A 24442-nucleotide genomic window follows, 5' to 3' on the forward strand; every position below is an offset into this window, starting at 1 on the left:
GCAACAACAAAAAAAAAGCTACTCCCTCTTCTGTAAAAGAGGTCTGCTTGTCACAAGATCAGAGTCAGTTGTGTTGGAATGGACTGTGGAGATCATGTAGTTCCAATGTGCCTGCCACGAGCAGAGACACCTTCCACTAGACTGGGTTGCTCTGCTCCAAGCCCCATCCAGCCTGGCCTTGAACACTGCCAGGGGTGTGGGGTAGCCACAGCTTCTTTAGACAAATGCTTTTAGTGTTTCACCATCTTCATAGTGAAGAACTTACATATAATCTGAATCTCCCTTCTGTCAGCTCAAAGCCATTTGCACTTGTCCTATCACTACATGCTGTTGTAAAAAGTCCCTCTCCCGCTTTCTTGTAAGCCTAAATTAGGTACTGGAAGTCCACTAGAGGGTTGCCCCAGAGCCCTCTTCAAGCTGAACAAGCCCAACTCTTTCCTCACTGTCTGCTGTACTATGTAGCAATGGTTGCATAGAGCTGCTCTGTCATTCTGATGTAATAGATTGAACTCAAAGTGCAGTTTTGTTTGCACAGTTACTGGCTGTGACATGTAAGTTTTTAAAAAAGGTCCAAGAATTGGAGCATAATGTCCTTGCTTTAAAAAGGGGTGCGGCAGGTGGGTGGTAATTTAGGTTTGCAAAGGCAGAGAATAAAAATTGGTGATACAGTTTTTACAAGAACATTGCTACCATAGAAGTAATTTGGAACAGACCTAACAAGTTACTGCTGTAAGTTGTCAGTTTAAGTGCTTACCTTTTAAGAGTATAATTAAGATTATTACCACAGCAAAAAAACAGCTCCCACTGTGAAGGAAACTGTGCCATAGTCCCTTGGTACATGTCGTATGTTCAGGAGGGATGAAGGTGTCAAACAAAGAAAAAGGTTCTATTACATTCAGGTTGAAGAAGGGGCTTTTGAACTTTTACCTGATTTTAAGGACCATCACAGATGCTTACACAAAGCACAGTGATGGGGACAAAGTCAAATGGCCAAGGAGTCAGTGAACTTTGGGCTGCCGCTTCTGATACCAAAGCACCAGCCTGGTCAAAGAGCAGGCTGCAATTTCATACAGTGGAGTCTGTCACTTTACATTGTAAGAGGCGCTTTGGCCTCCAGCCCCACTCTTGATAAGAAATAATTGAAAATTAAAAACTGTACCTTTGGGGCACATTGCTGCATTCTTTATTTTAGTAGAACAAGAAGTTTTACCAGGTGAAGAGGGTTTAACTCCATCAAAGTCTAATAATCCTGTTGGAACAAAAGAGTAACCGACCTTTGAAAAATGGGAAACAAACCTCTCATAGGGCTAATATCTGAATTCTCTTAATACTAACAGGAAAAAAGTAATCATAACGTATGTATGAATGCTAATAGTTTTAAGATGTTAGAGGCCAATTCTCTTACTGCTGAAAGTGAACTGGTAAGCATTAGAACATGCTGTACTCGCATTATGATTAGTTATTTGCAACTAGTTTTTAAACAAAAAGTCTGGTTTGATTAACTATTTCTGCACCACAGTGACATGCCAAAGCCTCAGGTGTGTGAGACACCCATAAGCCAATGATGATATCCGCAAATTCAGAAAGTTGCTCATTGCCTTCGAGGCCTGAAGCATGTGGCTGACTACAAGTCTTCTAAGAACTACAAAAAATGTTTCTTGAAGACAGCTGGCTGTTAAGCATCTTGTAAAAGGAATCCTGCAACAAGCCATTGTAACAAAGCACGAGCATTTCCTGCTTCTGTCTCCCCTCCACAGGGCAGCCATGTGTGCACTAACCACAGCAAAGCCCACTCCAGAACAGCAGCTCTCAAGCATCAACATCCTGGGTAAACCTGTGGTAGCAGAAGCTTGCTTTCAGATTGCTTGGCAAACCCGTGTCCTCTGTTTGCTGAGGAATTTCAGTTTCTTTCTTTCCTCAAAATCCCATTCCCTGCCACTGCAGTAACTGCATGTTCCTCATCTCCCATGTACGCTGTTACAGACGTGTTTCCACGCATTACTGGACTTCAGTCTGTTGCAGTCAAACGTGAAAAGAGCTAAGCAGAAGAAAAGAGGTGCTGTAACCTAACCTTGAGCTAATAAGAATGAGAAAAATGGGTTCTCAAAGGGATACATTCTTGGTTTAACACTCAAGGTTAGAAACAAATAACAGCTCCAGAAATCCATCTCCTACATAAAACTTATAATTACCCGTCTTTGCCTGTTCCAGCCATCTTAACTCACATCTGCTTTGGGTTGACCTTAACAGCTGACCGAAAGGCTCCTGTGCTAGGACCCAGCAGTAAGCAAGCAGGCTTCTGGCTGAAGCGGTTGTTTTAAAAGCCAACTTTTACAGCTGAAAATTTTTACAAACAGTTTCACTGATGTGATGTTTGCATAATACAGAAAGTGTAATTAAACAAACACTTCCTATAAGTAAATCATGATTAACATCCTTAGAGCTTATGTGCTGGGATAGGTTACACCTGCTCACTGTAGCTATGATTCTTGTAAACAAGAATTACTCACCACTTGTAAATATGTGTTTTGGTACACAGGTACCTATCACCAACCAAAATATAAACTGAGTTTGAAGTCCTCCATTAAGAAAAATCAAACAGTCGCCATTCTAACCAATCCAAATACTGCCTGTTAAAAAGATCAGAATACTATCAGTCAGTTAAATAACTGTGAAACAATCCCTTAGTTAGCCTTCATTCCCAGCATGACTGATGTTGGGGAACACCTTTGCAAAGAGGAAAAATAATCAACTGACAACAAAAATTATTCACAAAGCACCAGCGGAGTTTGTCCGTTTTATCTTTTTAATAAAGGCTAATTAAGCAAGTAAAGCTCCAATACAAACAATTAGGAATTGATTTCTAAAGATTTTTTTCTACAGAACCCAGTTTCTTATCCTCCATAGCTATTGTTTTGATACCTTCAGGGGAAAACGATGCCAATCCAGCCTAAAATGGCCACCTCGGTACAGGAATGCGAAGAGATTGCAAAAATCTTTTAGTCACAGGTTTTTAATCAAAGTGTATAAAATTTTAGTCTAGAAAAATAAGTATGGATTGTATACAGTTACTGTGCTTGGAGACTGGAGGGGAGAGTGCACCACTCAAATGGCACAGGAGTACTGAAAAATGCAGGCAAGAGATTTCCTTAGAACTCTTGGTGTGGGTTTTGTTTGTTGCTTTTTTTCCTCAGACTTTCAGCTTAAAGAGGTGCAAAAAAGTGTCATTAGGTGGGAAATCTAGTTGCTGGCAAGGGACTGATGAATAGGTGGCTGGAAGCAGCGCACGTGTTCCACAGGTGTGCTCTCTCCATCACCAGACTTCAAATACTTGTCCAAAATAGCAATTATTTCATCATTTAGAATCTGGAACTTGCGAATTCTCTCAACCATTTTCTTCAAAGGCTGTAAGAAAACAGACACATGGGAATTAGCTTGGGAGATACAATGCCTTAGCCACAAAAGCAGCAAGTACTGTTACCTCACCTCTCAACAATGTTCTGAAAGTCTTCATTCCACCGCTAATCCAGTGAAAAATCAAGGTGTGTTTTTGGTTTTGGCAGAGCTACTTTTTGTACAAGAAAAGGGCAATTTACAGCAGCCTTGCTGTAATCTAAATGCATGAGTTTGAGATGTAAAGCAGTAGGAAAATCCCACGTGTTCAGAATACCAGAATTCTCACCAACCAGTGATGCCCTAATCTTCTGTTCCTAAAAATCCCAGTGCCCTCATTGTCAGCATTTCATTCTAAAAAGTGATTGCTACATTCTACTGGGATCTACATTGTATCCCAGTACAAACACCTCAGATTAATTGCTGTCTTTATCACTACAGCCAACATAAAACAGACATTTTCAACTCACCACATTCTTTATAACCTCATCTTTGCCATCATGCTTTTGGACTTTCAACAGGTGGTAGCAGAAATCCAGCACATCAAAGCGACGCTGCTGTCCCAGAAGCACAATGATCATACAGCCAGCCCAATGCAAGCCATCTCCAAAGCACTGCCTGGAACAGGAAACACCATGTAAACCATGTTTCACCTACACCTTCAGAAACATATCGTAGAATCACAGAATGATTAGGATTCAAGGCCAGGTTGGACAGGGCTTTGAGCAACCAGGTCTAGTGGAAGGTGTCCCTGCCCATGGCAGTGGGATTGGAACTAGATGATCTTTAAGGTCCCTTCCAAGCCTAACCATTGTGGGGTTCTGTGATTCTATATAAGCTCAGTGTCCATAGTTGTATGACTACTATTGAAAGACACGTGCTAGGGCCTGTTTGCCATAAGACCATTCATTACACACTGGCAATACTTAAACAGAGGGTTATTTTCATTGAAGACACAATAATATCTGTGTTCACGGGTGCTTAGGAGCCACTCATAAGCCCCAGTGATGGCAGCACTTTCCCTTACTTCCGCACTAAGCTCTTGCAGACAGACAAACGGCTTCATTCTAGGCTCCCTAGCCAGTTCCAGGGAGGACAAGCAAAGCACTGTTGCCCACAGGTGAAGTGCTGGCAGCTGATGGTACGTACTCCACAGTGAACTCATGTGTTCCCACGGGGATGCAGTAGACGAACTGCATGGCGCTCCAGAGGCGATGGAATTCCACACACTCATCCACATGCATCACCCCATTGCTGGGCAGGGGCCCACGCCAGATGGGATCATCCAGGAAGGAGCGGATCCTCGTGAGGATAACCTCAAACATGGACAGGCCGCAGCAGAGGCGTTCTTTCGTCAGCAAGTCCCCTTCCCTTGCGATTGCTATTTGCTAAGGTGGAGAGAAAGAGAGTGCAAAATCCTGGTAAAAGCCACCTGACCACAAGACTATACTTCAAAGGCTTTGCAAGCAGACAGGATTTAAAGTGAGTAACACTAACTGCAATAATCCTGATCCTGGAGACTAGTCCCAGGGAAGTTTAAAGAATTCTTTGCCTGAGAGGAGACAGAAAGCAAAACCAAAGAGCTGAATGCTCTGCTGTTAGTATGCACAGTAGCTCCTGCCTGTGCTCTCCTGCTCATCATGATTGCTGCTATTACAGATGGAAAAGCTCTTAAAAGAGCACTAATAGGCTCAGACAAAATCCACAGGAGGCAATGCCAGTGAGGGCTTCTCCCATCTTGTCCTGCTGCAGTGAGAGCTCTCTCCTATTACAGCAGCACCTACTGAACTGCAGCACCTATGATGACAAAAGCAGCCTGAAACTGTTTCTACTGTTCACATCTCAATGGCTTGTAAACTGCTACAGTTAGCAGGGAATTAATGTACCCCCCACGCCAAGAGAAAGGAAAATAGTGCTGAAGCTGCAAAGGCCATTCAAGAATGTTCTCTTTGGTGGCTGTTTCCAGGAGAGCTCAACCCAAATGGCAGCTCATTTTCCAAGAGTTTCTAATCATCTGGCTGCAAGAGGAATAAACTGGTTTAAAGATACACGCACACACGCACAAGAAAACTGGTTGCTTCTGGTGGAATTTGCACCAGGACCTCCCAGGCTGGCCCTTACACAGAGCAGGGTATCAAGCAGTAACACACATACAAATAAGCATTTTTCCCAAAACTTGTCACTTCCACCCCAGTGTGAAATGTTTTAAACTTCCAAGCTTCAACAACTTCACCAAATCCATGGTTCTAAAAAATAATCCTGTTGTGTGAACAAGCTGGATGTGCAGGTCGAAGTCGACATGTGAAGGGACAGGGTGTCTAGTGCTCAGAAATGTCTTGAATTGCTTTTGACACAAATAAGAGATTACCTGGGGTGTGCCTAGTCTTTCAATGAGAGGAACCAAATGCAGTGGAGCGTATTTTGATTCCAGTCTCTTCATTTTCGCATCAAGTCTTTCACCCTCTGAAAAATAAAATAAATGGAGAATGCACTGATAAATTCCAATTAAGCAAGAAAATTCTTATTTTCATGCAGTCTTTATTCAGTGCAGAAGAAAGCTGGGTATGTTATTTTTACAGGTAATTTCAGTTCTAAAAAGCTGGTTAATCTTCAATGTGCTTTTAGAAAAATAGTTCTTTATACTTCAGAAAGTTGCATTGCATGTGCAAACAGAAGGAAGGATTAACTAAATTCAAGAAAGAATATAAGGCTCTATCATGCTGCTGCTGCTAATATATTTGACTCCCACTCATACTAATCCAACTAAATTGTCCTTATCACACATAAAATGCTTTATGACTCTAGAAGGTGGGGTACAACAAGGGTGGAATCTTGTGTATAGCAAGGCTTACAAAAAAGCACTTAGCATCCCCTTATCGCTGGCAAGTAGGAAATATTCTCTGGCAAATGTGAAAATACTATTTACAATGGCCTGGTTCATTTTATGCAGAGATGCAAATAGCTATGGTGAGCCTGGAAATATTCTCAAAGATTTTTAGCTGACGGGATTTCTCCGAGTAGAACTAATCAGCTGCTGCAGTAGCCGGAAATGGAGAGGAAAGGAGACAGAGCTCACTTTCTGATGATGAAGGATGAGGAAAAGAGGTACTAAAGGAATGCAAACATTCACTACTGCATGTCCGGTTTAGTAAAAATGCATGTGAAAAGTCTACTGGAACCAGGGAGCGGAGCACCTGTATTTATTTACTTACTTGCTGACAGACTTCCTATACCCTGTATGATCAAGCCATAGTCCCACAGAAGGGTGATATCACCCTGGGTATCCATCCCACTTCTCCCTGTTATAGCATTCCTCCTCTTGTAATTTGCACTGAGACTTGCTAAGAGGCAGGTATTTTTCAGCCAGGCAAACAGGCCTGAATGTGTTTCCTCTGTTGTGCAATTAACAGTGCTGTTGTGGAAGATGGCTGTGGACGCTCACAGAAATCACAGTGGGCAAGAAAAGTGGCAAGCATTACCCAAGGAAGGTGTTTTCACTTAGCCAATACCTTTGACATGAACTCTGGGCAGTATATTTTGGAATGGCGCTGCGTGCAATAGGTCACACACTTCCTCTAGAGACTGGAACAAAAAAAGAAACGAGAGGCATTTAGGACCAAAGAATCCCCAAACCACACCAGATTCCCTGAATGGGCTTCCAAAACATACTGACACCACCAAAGGAACACCAGAGGGCAGCCAGCCTCCATCACCATCGTACAGAGCTGCGCCAGTCCTGGCTTTCCTCACAGGATCACTCCCAAAGACAATTCGATTTCACCTGGTTGCCCTGGATTCCCAAACAGACTCCAGCAGCTCACCTCCCACCCTCAGCTGGCAGTTTGTAAAGGACAGGGTATTTATTAAAAAGACTAAAGCAGAATGAGTAATTTTGGTGTGAAAGCAGCAGACGGCTCCTGCGCAGACTAGCTGAGAGGAGAAGGAGATGACTCACTGCTTGGTTATTTTTACCAGTGCTATTCCCACAACCTGTTGTCATGGTGGGAGCATCTCCGCACCAGGCGGGCTGAGACACACACAGCAGCAGTGAACCACCTCTCACGGAAGTATTGTACATAGAGCTTTAGGCATGGGGAAAGGGAGACAGATGTCCCCTGGTTCTTGGCTGTTGTATGTATGTGCAGAGAAAATGCAGAGATGACCAGAAGCATGTGCATGACTTTGCTGAGCCCCTCTCCTCATTTTTGGAGCCAAGGTCCTGCTCATTTGTAATCCCTCAATGCTAGTATTGCAAGAAATGTTCATAAGCTATAACCCTGGCAAGGCCAGGCTACCAGAGCTCATGTGCCTTTCCCACGTCTAATTCCTTGATGTCAACACCATGGAAATGGATGTGCAAGGCAGTCAAGACCCACCCACTCCAGACCTACATTGTGCACTGGAGTAAAGTCTACTTTAATTATGATGGATGACCACAGTGGAAAAAAACACATGACAGGACATTGAGGCACCACTGAAGGCAAAAACAAGAGGAGGGGCAGCAAAAGTATCACCAAGGCGGCCTTCCCAAAAAAGGTACCTCCAGTGCTGGTGTCACTTTGGTACACCCTCAGGCAATCCTTCTAGGAGGTAGTGAGGGCCTTTACCTGCCTGTCCTTTCACCACTTACCCTCTTAGCCTGAATCCAAAGTAATCCATTTTCTCATTTAGTTTCAGCTATTCTGTAACTGACTATGGGTTTGGTGCTTCTCACCCAGCCCTCCAATTACTGTCCACCATAAGGGAGGAGTCCTCTTAACACCATGATCAGGACTCTGAGGAACAGCATGTCTCCATTACCTTATCTAACATCAACAGCTTTAGTACACCCTGAAGAAGGAGTCTTACATGAGGGTTTATTTCTGTACAACGACAGGCCCCCGGCCAGCTTGCTTAGGAAATGACGTAGCTGGTTTGCAGTCAGCAAAGATCTCCACATGATGGGCAGCCGAGCCTCAGCAGCTCTGTGTGCTTGAACTGCGTGGGCAGAGCATCCCATATGCACAGACAGGGAAAAGACTCCCCACCCAATTCTCAAAGGCAAAACATGGGTAAAGGAAAGGAAGCCCCATCTTTCCCTCTGTAAGCACCCAAAAGCATGAAGACAAAGAAATTAAACATCTGGCCATTTTGTTTGAAGAGATAGCAATAATGTGGAAGAAGAATGGGAAAACTAGAGGTAGGAATAAAGAGCAATTGTAGTACCATGTCCTCAGCAGCAGGCAGCTTTGCATGCTGTAAGGTAGAGTCTGGGCATATAGGAAGATACTGGGCACGTTTCACAACTTTGTACAAACCAGGACAGATTAATGCCTGGCAGAGCCACTGTCACCCATCCAAGCATCAAGAAGGATGTCCACGTTAACTTTTTGATGTGGGCAGATGACAACAGGAATAACAAGCATACAACAACACAACTCATTGACATAAAGAGAGTAGCCACCCTGTGACTGAATGCAGGAATGCTATATGTGATCATAACTTACAATGAAGGTCTTAACATAGAAACATAAAATAGTTATGGTTGGAAAGGACCTTAACACAATCTAGCCTCAACACACCTGCTGTGGGGAGGGACACCTTGCACTAAACCATGTCACCCAAGGCTCCATCCAGCCTGGCCTTGAACACTGCCAGGGATGGAGCATTCACAACTTCCCCAGGCAACCCATTCCAGTGCCTCACCACCCTCACAGTAAACAACTTCTTCCTTATATATAACCTAAATTTCCCCTGTCTAAGTTTAAACCCATTCCCCCTTGTCCTGTTGCTACAGTCCGTAATGAAGAGTCCCTCTCCAGCATCCTTGTAGGCCCCCTTCAGATACTGGAAGGCTGCTATGAGGTCTCCACGCAGCCTTCTCTTCTCCAGGCTGAACAGCCCCAACTTTCTCAGCCTGTCTTCATACGGGAGGTGCTCCAGTCCCCTGATCATCCTTGTGGCCCTCCTCTGGACTTGTTCCAACAGTTCCATGTCCTTTTTATGTTGAGGACAACAGAACTGCACACAATACCCCAAGTGAGGTCTCACAAGAGCAGAGTAGAGGGGCAGGATCACCTCCTTCGACCTGCTGGTCACGCTCCTTTTGATGCAGCCCAGGATATGGTTGGCTTTCTGGGCTGCAAGTGCACACTGAAGCAGGCTCATGTTAAGTTTCTCATCGACCAACACCCCCAAGTCCTTCTCTGCAGGGCTGCTCTGAATCTCTGCTCCGCCCAACCTGTAGCTGTGCCTGGGATTGCTCCGACCCAGCTGTAGGACCTTGCACTTGGCATGGTTAAACTTCATGAGGTTGGCATCAGCCCACCTCACAAGTGTGTCAAGGTCCCTCTGGATGGCATTCCTTCCCTCCAGCGTATCAACCGAACCACACAGCTTAGTGTCATTGGCAAACTTGCTGAGGATGCACTCAATCCACTGTCCATGTCAGTGACAAAGATGTTAAACAAGACTGGTCCCAACACCGATGCCTGAGGGACACCACTCGTTACTGGTCTCCAGCCGGACATTGAGCCATTGACCACAACTCTTTGCGTGCAGCCATCCAGCCAGTTCTTTATCTGCCGAGTGCGCCGTCCATCAAATTGATGTCGCTCCAATTTAGAGACAAGGATGTCGTGTGGGACAGTGTCGAACGCTTTGCACAAGTCCAGGCAGATGACATCAACTGCTTTGCCCCTGTCCATCAGTTCTGTAGCCCCATCATAGAAGGCCACCAAATTGGTCAAGCAGGATTTCCCCTTAGTGAAGCCATGCTGGCTGTCACCAAGCACCTTGTTGATTTTCATGTGCCTTAGCATGCTTTCCAGGAGAATCTGCTCCAAGATCTTGCCAGGAACAGTGGTGAGACTGACTGGTCTGTAGTTCCCTGGCTCATCCACATTCCCCTTCTTGAAAATGGGGGTTATATTTCCCTTTTTCCAGTTGTCAGGAACTTCACTTGACTGCCAAGGTTTCTCAAATATGATGGCCAGCGGCTTCTCAACCTCATTCACCAGCTCCTTCAGGACCCACGGGTGGATCTCATCAGGTCCCATGGACTTGTGCACATTCAGGTTCTTAAGATGGTCGTGAACCAGATCCTCTCCTACAGTGGGCGCAAGGTCTTCATTCTCACAGTCCCTGCATCTGCCTTCCAAGACTTGGGTGGTCAGAGCATTTGGCAGTGAAGACCAAGGCAAAGAAGTCATTCAGAACCTCAGCCTTCTCCAAATCCAGGGTAGCCAGGTCTCCCAACAGCTTCCGGAGAGGGCCCACATAATCCCTAGTCTGTCTTCTGCTTGCTACATACCTATGGAAGCCCTTCCTGTTATCTTTCACATCCCTAGCCAGATTTAATTCTAACTGGGCTTAGCTTTCCTAACCTGGTCCCTAGCTTCCCAGACAACATCCCTGTATTCTTCCCAGGCCACCTGTCCTTGCTTCCACCTTTTATAAGCCTCTTTTTTCATTTGAATTTTCCTCAGCAGCTCCTTATCCATCCAAGGAGGTCTCCTGGCCCTCCTGCTGCACTTCCTTCTAGTTGGGATGCAACACTCCTGAGCTTGTAGCAGGTGATCCTTGAATATCAACCAACAGTCTTGGGCCTCCCTGCCCTCTAGGACTATATCCCATGGAACCTTAGTAAGCAGGTTCCTGAAGAGGACAAAGTCTGCTCTTTTGAAGTCCAGGGCAGTGAGCTTGCTGCACGCTCTTCTCACTGTCCTGAGGATCTCGAACTCGACCATCTCGTGATCGCTGCATCCAAGGCTGCCCTGGAGCATCACATTTCCAACCAGGCCCTCCCACTTGGTGAGCATGAGGTCAAGCAGGGCACCTCCCGTTGTCAGCTCCTCTGTTACTTACAAGAGGAAGTTGTCTTCCACACAGTCGAGGAACCTCAACTGTTTGTGCTGGGGCGTACTGTCCCATCCCTCCAACAGTTACCAGGGTGGTTGAAGTCCCCTGTGAGGACAAGGGCCTGCAAGCGTGAGGCTGCTCCTGTCTATAGAACACTCACCCACAGTGTCTTCCTGATCAGGCAGTTTGTAACAGATCCCCACAGTAATGTCTCCCATCACTGTTCTCCCTTTGACCCTGATCCACAACCTCTCTGTCGATTGATCACCTTGATGGCTTTTTTTGTTACTAGCTCCCAGCTTCCTGGATTACTGCCCTCCTCCTTTTCTGTATGTGCTATGATGGACGCTTGTGACCCCTGCACAGTTCGGGCCTGGATCAAGCAGCCCAGCGCCCCCTCCGCTTCCCTGACACCTTTCAGCTACTGACAGCATCCCGCAGCTCAGCCCCTGCTGCCGCAGGACCTCCACCAGGGAGCACCGAGTGCAGCCCTGCCCATTGCGCACCCTCCCCTCCCCAGACCAGTGCAGGCACTCTCCTCTCTACACCCCAGCTCTGCACTGCAGCCTCCCCTCTCACCGGCTCTGTCTGGTGCCGACGCTGCCACCTCCGGGGCAGCCAGAGCAGAGCTCCCGGACAGGGCCCCGGCCCTGAGGCGAGCGCTCCCCATCCCGCCCAACTCCCGCGCCACGCGCTGCTCCCGCGCCCCCTTGGGGGGGGGGAGGCGGTCCCCGCTCAGGGCGGGGCCGTCGCTCCTGGCTCCGCCCCCTGTGAGTCCCTGCCCGCCTCAGCGGAGCTGCCGGCTCCTGGGCAAGGCCTGGCGGGGGCTCGAGGCTCCCTCGGTGGCGCTCGCCGCTTCGGGACGCGGGGTTTCCCTGCCCGCCGGGGTTGAAGACCCCTCTCTGGAGATACCCACCTCGGGAAACGACCCTCAGGTACCATACAAGAGGCAATGTCTCTCACCCAGCAAAGTCAGGCATCACTGCTGTCTCGCAGACCGAAAGCCCCTGCATTTCTCACTGTGAGAGATCAGGGAACTTTTTCTACCCATCTGCCCAGCCAGCAATACAAACTTGCAGATTTCAGTCTTGTTATTTATGATGTTAATAACAGAAATCTGAGAGTACATTTTGAGAGACAGGTTTTAAATCAGCACAGCAGGCACCTACCAGGCTCTGTTCAATGAGGAGACAAAACAGGACAGCATTTCCCACTTCCCGCAAATTCTGGAAGCAGACAGTCTTCAGTTCTGCATATTCAACGATGTCCTTCAACTGATGGTGAAAAAACTCCAAGATACCTGAAATCAAAAGACAAGCAAAAGAATTCCATCTCAGGAGCCAACATGAAATCTACTGACGATCACACAGGCATGCCTGTTACCGAGGGAAGGCAGACAAAAGATTCTGGCCATGCAGCTCAGAGTCATACGAATCAAGACTAGTTTTTTTGTCTACCTCCAAAGCACTCCAATTTTCTAAACAATTTGCCTATTCAAAGGTTGCACTGAACATGCATACATATACTGTATACATATACTGTATCAGAGCCCAACTAACTGACAGTGTGGGTTTAGAGTTCTCTCTCCATGTATCGATACATGAGATTTCTTTATCTCCAGGCATGCAGCCTAGAGGAAATTGAAAGGAGCAGTATTTAAATGCATGAAAAATCAGAGGTCATGAAGTGTTAAAGTCAGCACTGTGCTTACTAAGTGGATAAATCATGCAAAATGGAGTGCCTGGCTTCTCACTCCTGGAAAAGGAAGCCACTATGAGACGTAGATTGCAGGAGCAGGAAGAGAGACTAGGGCTCTTGTCTGCTATTACTCCTGTGCCAGCCTCTGTCCCCCAACATGCTGCACCACCCAACATGTTAAAGTTACAGCTGTTATTTACAAGGATGACAGAGCCAGGAAGGAGCAGAGCACTGAAGATACAGGGAACAGGGGTGGTGTCAGGCTATGACTCCGGCAGTGGCACAAATGGCCAGAGGTGATCTGCAGCCTCACAAAACTGTTAAATACAGATATCACAATTCAAGCTCTGCTGGCAAGGGTATATAGATCCTGCTGACAAGCACAGCCGGAACACTGTTCCTGTCAAAGTTTTACCAAAAGCTGTTAAAAAACTGCTAAAATTATGATTTTCAAAACCACATAATTTACATAAACATGTCTTTTTCAAACTTCTCCCAAACAACGGTGGCATGTAACATGTTGGTGGATTTCCAGCTCCTTTACCCAGCCCCAGAAAGACTGTTCAGTCCCTTGGTAAGAGACAAGCTCAGGAAACCCCAGGCTTGGCAGCTGCTATGAAGACCTGATCTGGTTAGCACTGCAGAAATTAAAGCAATGCGCAGGACAGGTGAGGAAGAGCAGAGAACTACAGTAGGTCAGACAGAACTCTGGATTCCTGCAAGTTATTTTTAATCAGCATTTTTCCAGCTGGCTGCACAAGCCTGGCCCGTTTAGAAGGCCACCCAAAGCCTTGACTGATGTCAGAAGAAAACACATCATGCAAAGATTTTGAATTGCATGCTACATACAGCAGCTCATTTCCACTACACTGAATTAAGTCAGATGGTTAAATCTCCACCCAGCAACATCTAAAGCAATTAGAGGAGACAACAAAAGAGAGCACAGATGCCCCCCACCACCTTCCCATTTGTTCCTTGGATGCAACTGATGAATACTTCTCATGCAGGAGATTAGACTTCGGTATTTAGCCAGCAAGGCAACAGCTGAGAGGGGAGTGCACAAACATAAAATACAGCCTGGAGCATATAAATTCCAAGGAAATCCCTCAGATTCAGCAGAGGAACTTGAAAACTTACAGGAAAGGAGGGAACTGCGTAGCTAACCCACACATTTCTACAGAAAGCTTCACATCATTAAAATTAGTAACACAAAACAACAGTAAAGTGCATGGTGAGGGGGTGCAGGGCTGGCTCTGTTACATCTCGATGAACTGCTGGTCAATGGAAAATTTACAGTCAATGAGTGTTTCCACATGCATTCAGTGGAGAGAAATTTCAGACCTAACTTTAGTAGTTTAGCAACTCAATAAGAAAACAGAACTGACAAACCAATGAAGAAAGGTCAGGTGTAGTCAGTGCTTGCTGAGCTTGATTTATGCAAAGGAAACACATTTAAATCTAACTAAAATGCAAACAAGTCATGCCAGCACATCACCAACTCCCTACATAATGCAAAAGCTCTGGAAAACACTTGGCGCCCATCCAATGCTGTATTACAAAGGCCAATTGCAATTCCCAATTGCAATTGCAAGGTATTTGAGCAGCAGTGAGCACTAGTGCTTGTCGTTTGAACACACCTGCCCACTGTGGCAATGGGATGCTGCAGTGCTAAATACTGGGACTCCTATTTTAAAGATGAGGTTGAAAAGGCAGATTGATATGGCAGAAATTTTTTCACAAATATTGATGCTAGGAAAAAAAAAAAAAGTGAAGTGAGGGAATTGAAGCAAGCTTTACCGCAAGCCTACATGTTTTACTTACACGCCCTAGTATTTCCTTTGTGTTTTTCTCTGCTAATGAAAGGGCTTCCAAGCCTAGCAGGAAAGGTCTTCTAAGGATCAACTGCTAAAAGTCAAGTCAAACACTTTCCTCATACCAAGATCTTCTGGAAACAAAAGTCCATTGTGTTATCCTCGACTTAGGTCTGTGCCATAGAGTATATCAAACTAGAGTATCTATCAGTGCTTCTGTTCTTAGTATCCATGGTGTGTACATGAAGATTGATAATGAACCAACAGAAGGGCCAGAACACTCCCCATAAGACAGAGAGGAACTGTACACTTCTCCACGCAGTCACATGGAGAGAAAGCACACTCAGAGCAAGTAGGATATTGGCAGCAAGGACAGACATGGAGATCTTTTTCCCTTTAGCTTTTATGGTGAGTGGGGAGCAACTTGGTGAGAAATAGAAGCTGAGCAGAGCAGCAAGAATTATTTTGCTACTGCAACATGGAAACAAGTATCAGTCATGACAGGGATGGAAAACGGGGGGGGGGGGGATGGTGGTGGTGGTGTGGGGTGTGTCAAACTCCCTTCAAACTTGTGGATTTTATGGGGAATTTGAGAAAACAGATTGATGTCTGGAAAGATGACAAAATTTTATCCATGTTACATGGGCAGGGAAATCCTGAGAATAACCCATGCCATCTACAGCAAATATAAAGGAGCAGGATGGCACAGAGAGAAACCAGGAGCAACACAGAGGACTGTGTCTAACAGAATGAAACTCATACTGAAGGTGCAGCTGAAGCCAAAGCAAGACAATAAGTCCACCCAAAAGCAGCAGGATAACCAAAGTCTAAGAGCCTTGAGGTTCATACCATAAAACTTACATACTGCCTTTTACAGCCACTCCAGGTGACTGAATTCCTCTCAGAGTCCTTAACAAAAATTCTTATTTCTTCACCCAAAGCCCCAGTCTCCATATACAAATATATAAATACACACACCCACACTTGTGCATCCATCAACAAAATTGTCACTATTTTGAAAATCTGACACCCAGTATTTAGAATGCAGTTGTTCCACTTGACCTTAGACGAAGGGCTCGATTTACTGGCAAAACAGATGGAAGTCTACAGAGCAACACAGGCTATTTCTGATGAACAGAAATTACACCAAAAGCATGATCTGCTCCCCAATGGAGTCCTGTGGCAGAAATACATCTTCATGTTTTCATTAATATATGAACAATATCATTCCTGATTGCACTTCCAAAATAACAGTAATTTTTATGAAAGACTACCCATGCATACTGAAGCCCTGGAAAAAGAACAAGTGTCTTAGGAAGGTTAATTTTACTGGATGCAAACTTCTTCCTTCCCCTAATTTTATTTGTGGGTATAATCCATAAGTTAATAAATTAGTTCTATATACATAGCATTTTGCAATGCAAATGAATCAAGGTTTTTTACTTCTCTGCAAGAAAGCAATTTTAATCAAACCCTTCTATTCCTGCAGATGGGATGACATTAGATGTCATAATAATCGATCCTATAATACCGGTTTCTGATTTACACAGATCTCAACAGAAGCAAAGGCTGGTGATACAAGATAGACCCAGTAAAGCATAGATTAGTAAAGGATTAGTTTCCATCTTTGCTTCCAAAATCCTATCTCAACAGCACTCAAACAGCAGTGCCAAGTTTCAGCTGTGCAGTCTGTACACTAATGAATCCAGGAAGTCAGACCAAATTAACACATGCAATGCAAAGCTGCTTGGATTTCTTCACTTTGGTCACCTTTCATTTTTCTATAAAACAACCTCAAGTCACACCTACAACTCCAATCAAGCACATTCCAAAGCTTGTAGCAATTCTGGTACCTAAAAGATCAGGACAAAAAAAAGCTATTTATTCTAGAACTGAATTGCTGACTAATAGCAAACAGAATCTTGAAGAGAATTCTTGGTCTTTTAACCCTAACAATTTTGGTTTATTTTCTGCAGAGTACCGACTTGACTACTGTCAAGTAAAATCTGCTTAGCTGCAATACCAAACCTGGGTACTATAATGATCTTTAGTTTATGTTCACTTTCATACAGACCTTCAGATGCCAGCTACAAATACTTCTTTGGCTCTCCAATGGACAGGTTTCAGAAAATAGCTTTCGTGTTCTTCCCTACGAGGACTCAAGCCATCGTGCCCCCACCAAGAAATTAACTTATTCTCCTACTCATCCAAATTTGATCAAAACCCTGGGATAACAGGAAGCATTACTAACTCTTCCTGTAAAACTATGATGATTCCCCTGCAGCTTCTAGCTACTACCACCCTCCAAGATGCTTCCCAGCCCAGGCTAGCTCCAGTTCCTATTAGGCTCTGCCCTGAAATATTGCAGAAAAAGGAGAGTGAGAGACTGTTTTTTGCCAGGTTACCATGCTGAAGCAGCTCAAATGTTCAACAGCAACACAATCAGCCCACAGAGAGATAGGAACACAGCAGCCGACAGCATGAGGCACTGGGAGGCTTCCCCAGACTGCTGTGAGAAGACATGGGATTTGAAGAGATCATGGCCTGGTGTAATAAGTATTTTGCCCTGCACCAGCTTTTGGTGTTTTGTTTCTTTTTTTTTTTATATATATATACTTTTTTTAATTCTTTTTTTTTTTTTTTTTAGGAAGAATCATGGGAATGCTATACTTAGGAAAAATACACAATAAGGCTACTTTCTCACCAAGTTTGTATCTTACTAATAAGCTCATTGATTTTTCTCCAAAACTTTCTTTTGGAGGCTTGATATAGCACTTGATATAGTGACAAAAGTATAAGCTTCATCACATAACAGAGCTGACAAACTACTTTTCTCATTCTGTCCAACACTTCTGAGTGGCAGGACATGAAATACTCATTTACCCAACGCAGGAATGTCATATTCAAATACTTGAGCAGTAGCAGAAGAAAATGTTACCTACAAGATGAAATTTCAAGTTTAAGCTCTTAGAGGCCAATATTCCTTTAAAAGGTCCCTTTAAGAATCCTATGCTTAATGTATTTTTAGACAAATATTTTTATGACTACCAGATGAGCAAGTTCCCCACTGCTTTAGACTGTTCCTATGGAAACAAACCCATTGGCAAGCAGGAGTCCTGAACAACTCTGATGCCACTGTCTGTACCCTGCTCCTTTTAGCTGGAATAAATCACCGTTTAGAAATCCACAAGTCTAGAGGACTGATTGTGTAGGGCTTAAGGAATTGCAATCAAAAGAGTCCCAACAAAGCTCTCCAAATGAAAAGTCTGAAGCGTATGAAGTAGCTAGAGGCTTACTTAGTGAGCATACTTTAATTGCTTTGCATGTGGAGATGGACTCAGGAAACTAATTCTGAATTGATAAATACATGTTACGTCAAGACAGATGAGAATCTACACATTTAGTCTGTAGATTGAAATCACAGTTTTGCTCTGTATGTGTAGGTAGTGCCAGTCCAGGAAGTGTGATTAAATGATTTGTTATGAAAGAATAGAAGCATAGCACTCAGACTTGCTACTACAACTACTAACTTCTGCAGGAAGCTTTAGGAGGCAGAGGAGAGAACAGACAACAATTGACATGTATTAGTTTGCATTTTCTGTGGTGAACCAAGTAAACAAGGTGTAGCAAGGACTGCTAAAGAGGAGAATTTAATGTGGAAAGAAGAGGGCAGTGATTCAAATCAAGCATGTCTTGAGCCTGCCGTTCCGCAATCTGGCAGTTCCTCTCAAGATGCCAGATGAGGGCTAAAATCTACACCACGTCCCTATCGCAGAAAACATTTTCCATTGCCAGTCAGAGCTGCTCCAAGGACAGACAGCTCCATGATGAGGAGGCATCAGAGAGCAAAACACGATTCTTCAGTGATGTGAGAGGGATGGACATGCGCTGAGCTTCCACATGCCCCTTCTGTCTAGTGTCTTTGAAAGGAAAGGGAGAGGTGGCATGGCAGTGTGGTAAAGGCTATCTTTGCTATTTCTAGGAAGAGACTCTGGGAAGTATCCACTGTTAGAAATAGTTAAGAACAGGAAAAATACACATCAGAACAAAACCTGTCGGGAACAGGGGCAGTGAAGGAGAAGAGGAGCAGGTGGAGTTTTGAGATATAGTCCGATTCTAGTCGCTATGATCTTCCATCATATAGCCAAGAGTTACTCTTATCTCTCGGTATAGTAGACCTCTAAACTGTGGGAGTAAATATGAGGTCAAAGCAGTTTGCGATCTCTACAAAATAGGAAAGTGGTAAAGAATTTCAAAATGTTTTAATTGATTCTGTGAAGGTCACCATTGCACAAGTTTTGCCTTTCCTATAGGATGGATTGCCTTGTAACCTCAAGAGAAAGTTTCAGCATAAGTCCCTGGGCATCTCCTGCCAAATATTTTTTCCTTAGAGGTGGGGATTTCTGGCAAGAGACTATGAGCTTCCCAGTGTCACCTGTAGCATCAAGACCCTGGTGATGCATAATCTATATTTGAGAACACCTACTGCTTTTGTGGTCAGACCTTAGGGAGTGGCTAAAAACCTCAGATAGAGTATTTTTATACTGCTAAGTACAGTGATTCATCCATTTCTATGCTCCAGGGAAAAAAACAGGAAGGAAACACTTAGTAAGTCCTTGATGTCGTTTAATATTGGTAATGAGCGTCAAGCAAGCTGTGGGAAGAGAAAAAAAAAAAACAACCTCATTCCAGTTGGAGTGGCATTTAATAAACCTAAGCAACTCTGGAAAAATAAAGATATACTCAGGAGGTGGGTGGCACATGGAGGGATTAATTTGTGTTAATTAGAAGTTGTGGAGGAGGAATATTTTGAAGGGGGGAAGCAGTTTCAGAAATTCGGTGAACAATGTGATAAATACTAATTAGCCAATTATTTCTGCGTAGTGGCAAGCAGCTGTCAAAGTGATTTCTTCTTCTGCAACTGTCACACCTCCTGTTAAGTGGCTAAGATGCACCCCACACAAGCCTCAGACATGACTATTCTGGCAGGACCAGTTTGCCTCTCAGCAGTATCACTCCTTTTATGTTACACTTGATAAGGGCAAAAGAAGAGGGAACAGTGGCTTTTCCAGAGAAGCAGGGTTATCTAAATAAGACATCTAAACAGACAAGCTAACTTGAGAGGCTAACTTGCAGAGATAAAAGCCAAGCATGCTTATGGGAAAGACCAGAAGTAGAAATGATTGTGAACCCCACAGCTCAAGATCAATTATGTTGTGAGGCTATTGATACACAGACTGTCCTCCTCTTGCTCCAAGCAGAGTAGTCTTTTGAAGTACCTTCAAAAAGCATTCACTGATTCTTATATGGAAAAAAACCCAAACCAAACAACAACAATAAAAAACCCCAACAAACCCAGACTGAGTTCTGGTTATCAGGAGAGAGAGAGAGGGAAGGACAGAGGTACACATGATCCAGAAGACAGTGATTAGTATCATCTTATTAAGGCTGCTATGGTAACACCAAACATGAACTAACCTGGAGAACCATACTCATGTCTTGGTAACCTACAGATCTTAGGCATCACTTCCATTAGGGTCTTGACATACTGAAGAATCGTCCCTTGTAACTAAGAGAAAACAGATGTGTGTAAACACGTCACTGTTACTGAACTAAGACACTTTGCAACAATTTGCATTCAAACTACACATGAATTGAGCAAGCTCTAAAAATCTTGCATTTAATTCTGTCAGTCATTAATTTTTTTGTCAAATGAATACAGTTCCACTTCCCTTCACATGGCATTAGCCACCTTTTGCTACAGGAAGAGCGACACAAGAGCTAAGGTTACGAAGGTAAAAAAAAGAGGAAATCATGTTTTCTCTTGCAGATTGTGGCTATTATCTAAACAACTTTTAGAGTTTGGGTTAAAAAGTTGCATTTGAACCCTTTTGACAGCAATAAGAGAAAACCCCTTAGCATTAAGTGTGTCTGTAACAGCTCAAACTGACTATTCCAGACATACCAGTTAAGACACAGTCCCAGCCTACAATCAGGCTGCTGTCCTCCCATTAGACACCTATTTCACATCTGTCTCTCTACATCTGAGCATCTGAACAGGCATCATCAGGATACCTACCCCCAGGCCTTTTAACCTCCTTTATAAATGCCAAGCATTCACTACTTCCTTTAATTAACTGAGAAAATTCACCACACACACCCCCCAACAAACCATTAAAAATATCCGTGTTTTCCTATTTCTTTGAAGATTAAACCACATTAAACCACATCACCCCTTCAAGCAGGCTCCCTCTTTTCTAGAACATCAAAAACATTGTGGGAATTACTGTAAACAAACTGCCAAATGTGTCAAGTGTGTGAAGTAAGATTATGAATACCACAGCTATCCCCTGGTACAGCTGGATTATTTTGACAGCATGCTCCTTACAGACAACAGGGACAGGGAGGAAAAAACAAGTTATTTGGCTTAAACTTTACTGCAATGCATTATGACTAAATACACAGATACTAATAATATAGTGAACCAGCAGGCTGTCAACCCTCTCGTTACAGAAAAGGCCCCTTCCAGTGGAAGATACCCAGGCTGTATGGATAACTTCTTCAACATCTGGTCTCAGCACTCTTCTAAATAGTTTTGATGCTATCCATTGCTAGGTTCAGCACAGAGATTAAACCTTCCATGTTATTACGGTGTTATCTATCAACAATGTTATTAATGAAAGCCCTGAAGTTAGGTAACATAGAAAGCACACTCCAGCTGTTCTCAAAAAATATTGCAAAAGTGAATTTACAGTACAATCTTTTAAGTTGAAATCAACTAATTTGAAACACATGCTTTTCCAGAGTTTACCCAGGACTTAACAGCATCGATCTCCAAAAATTAAATCCACCTTCAATAAAGAATCCAAGGTTTTCAAAACACTGCTCCGGACACTGAGGCACATCTTCTATGGCTCTCAAGAAATTGAGTAGTCTCAAACACAGCTTATATTGAATTTCAACAGAAGTAACATTTTAATTACTCTTACCAGAAGTCTTACTTTAACTTTGTTTTTCTTGAGACATTTCCTGTCAGAAACCGTTTTGAATAGCAGAAAATGAAAGACAATTAGCATACCAGGCTCTTGACAACTTTCAGCAACTCCTCCATCACCACAGCAATACCCTGATAACCAAGAAGCCTACAGATGACTTTAAAGTGAGGGGGACCAACAAAATTCCTGTAGTTGCTGTAGATGCTGGAATATGCCAGATTCAATGCCTGAAACAAGAGAACAGATATGATTAATGGCAATTTTGGCTCACTGCATCTCTATAATAATCTCATTTAACGAGCATTTTAAAAGCATATTAAAAATAAAATAATAACTTTGTATCTCTCTTTCTCCAGGAAGTTAAAACACAAAACTTCCCTTTTGTAAGGCAGGAATGCTAACCAAAATCCCTGTATTAGCAAGAAAAACTTGTAAACACTTTTTTTTTCCACCAGGCATCTTCCACTTACCATTTATGAAGCCATGCACATTTCCTTTTTAGTGTTTTTCTGTTTACACAGGTATAAAAAGATGAGTAGTCAATGCCAATGTTGAGATCCCTGAATTGAAAGCACAGCTTCTATACCTGCTATTCCTGTATCATCCATTTAATGTACAAAACATCTTGAAAGAAGTTACTTCAATTTTCAGTTTATAATAGGTATTGTAAGTCTTTAAGGACTCAACTACAAAAAAAAAGGGCCTTCTGCAGTTATTGTTCTCTGCAGCCAATTAATAAGGATCTCTCTTTTTCAAATCCCTTAACTGTACAGAAGATCAAAGCAAATCTAAGTCTGTGATGTAATCTCGTGGAAATTCTTCCAGAGCTGTATATATAGGACCAGGTGTTTTGCTATATTAATGACTGTTTCTTCAAAGTGAATCCAACCATACAGACTGATGCTGTGTGGAGATTTAGTAACTGTTTGCTGAAGACACAGATCAAACAGGAGTTAGCTAACTTAACATCCTCCATTTCTGTAAGTGGGCTGTTCTTCTAATATCCTGAAATTCAGACAGGAATCTTGTCAACCTTTCTTGCAGAAGGCCCTGTTGTGTTTTCTTTGCTGCAGTTTACATTCTTGCTAATACATGCATGAAAGACAGCATACTGTTTGACTTGCAACTCCACACACATCAGCAGTAACAGAAAAATTTCTTTCACCAGTATCCAGGAAGAACATTGACCCTCCCTTCAGTGCAGGTCCTGCCTCAATTATCTGTGCAGTTCAATACCAGATACTGTAATACATGGCATTGCACAAAGAAACTACTAGGAATTCAAGTCGTGAAACCACCAAGCTCTTGGGGGATTTTAGTCTCATAAAAGGACTTACAAATAATTTTTAGAAGAGATCAGAATAGAAGATAAACATTTTTATTTATGTTGTAAATTCCTATTTAAGCACCAGTTTATATAAACACTAGTTTCCAACATGTTTTGAATGGTGGGTTCTAGACTGATATATAGCAAATGCAAATTTGGCAACAGGCTAACACTTCTTGGCCATCTTTTGTGAATGGCCGAGATGTACTTCACAAACCCTCATGCATCAAAAATTGTTGCACTATGAAAGAAACAGATGAAAGCACAGACTCAGAAGAGACCACTTAGGTCACAAGAAGAGAGAACAATAGATCTAAACCCAACTTTCTGAATCAAACAACTCCTGACCTCAGTGAGAAACTTTGCATGAGTTATTAAAACACTCACCCATAGAAAATTATGTAAATTTTATCAAGCTTCAACAAACACACAAAGTTATAACCAGCAATTTATTTCCACAATTTCAGAATGCTGCCAGTACCAAAATTTACTTCTGAGAGGTTTAGTTAATCCTTACATGTACCTGAACTTCTGCCTCTATCTGTGTGACAAACCAATAGAGGAAGACAGCCTAACCTACAGAAGGTGGGTTTTGGGTTTTTTTTTCCTTATCTTGAGGGTCCTAGTGAACAAGAAGCCGACCACAAGCCAGCAGTATATCTCCAAGACAAAGGTGGCCAACAGCCAGTGGGGCTGCGTGAGGCAGAACACTGCCAATGGGAGATGATCCACCCCTTGACTCAGCATGGGTTAGATATACCTGGAGTGCTGGGTCCAGTGGTGGGCTCCCCAGTACAGGAGGGACACGGAGAGATGTATGGAAGAGTCCAGCTGTGGACCTTGAAAATAATTAAGGGATCAGAGCATCTTTCCTATGAGGAAAGGCTGAGGCAGCTGGGACTGTTCATCCTGGAGAAGAGAAGGCCCAGAAGGATCACGTACACAGGTAACTAATGAGGGGACTAAAGATGATGGAGCCAACTCTGCTCAGTGATGCCCAGTGACAGGACAAGGGGGATAATGGGCACAAACATGAAATTCCACTTAAACAGCAGAAAAAAAACTTCACTATTGTGAGGGCAGTCAAACAGAAAGGCTGTCTTCAGAGATGTTTGAGACCTGACCAGACATGCCTATGAGCAACCTGCTGCAGGTTCCCTCTGCCCTAGAGGGACCCCAAGCCTCAGCCATCTGCTAGTCCAGGAAGGTCTGTTCTAATGACCGCAGGCTTGTGTTGATTTTGCGAAGGAGGGCTGTTTCCAAATATTCAACCATCTTTTTTTGTGAAAGCAAGCTAAAATAGGCACTTGGCTAGTTATTAGACTCCTAATACACGACACAGTCCTGCTATTAGATTGGAGCTGGCTAAACTCCAAACA

The 24442-nt window shown here is 43.5% G+C and overlaps 1 protein-coding gene across 3 annotated transcripts in view; it reads right to left on the bottom strand.

Moving 5' to 3' along the window:
- Window positions 1-2788: 2788 nt before the first annotated feature.
- CYFIP1 (cytoplasmic FMR1 interacting protein 1) overlaps window positions 2789-24442 on the bottom strand; it is an 80468-nt gene continuing 58814 nt past the window's right edge. For all 3 annotated transcript variants that reach the window (XM_062628620.1, XM_062628619.1, XM_062628621.1), the window contains 8 exons: window positions 21820-21963; window positions 20220-20310; window positions 12402-12532; window positions 6903-6975; window positions 5762-5856; window positions 4543-4781; window positions 3864-4011; window positions 2789-3405 (listed from right to left, as the gene is read on the bottom strand). In XM_062628620.1, the coding sequence (XP_062484604.1) occupies window positions 3241-3405; window positions 3864-4011; window positions 4543-4781; window positions 5762-5856; window positions 6903-6975; window positions 12402-12532; window positions 20220-20310; window positions 21820-21963 (1086 nt within the window). In that variant the 3' untranslated portion in view covers window positions 2789-3240. The remainder of the gene's footprint in view (window positions 3406-3863; window positions 4012-4542; window positions 4782-5761; window positions 5857-6902; window positions 6976-12401; window positions 12533-20219; window positions 20311-21819; window positions 21964-24442) is intronic.

Source organism: Pezoporus occidentalis, unplaced genomic scaffold (genome assembly GCF_034315485.1).
Source record: "Pezoporus occidentalis ecotype Australia unplaced genomic scaffold, CSIRO_AGI_Poc_V1 ctg32, whole genome shotgun sequence".
Classification (NCBI taxonomy): domain Eukaryota; kingdom Metazoa; phylum Chordata; class Aves; order Psittaciformes; family Psittacidae; genus Pezoporus; species Pezoporus occidentalis.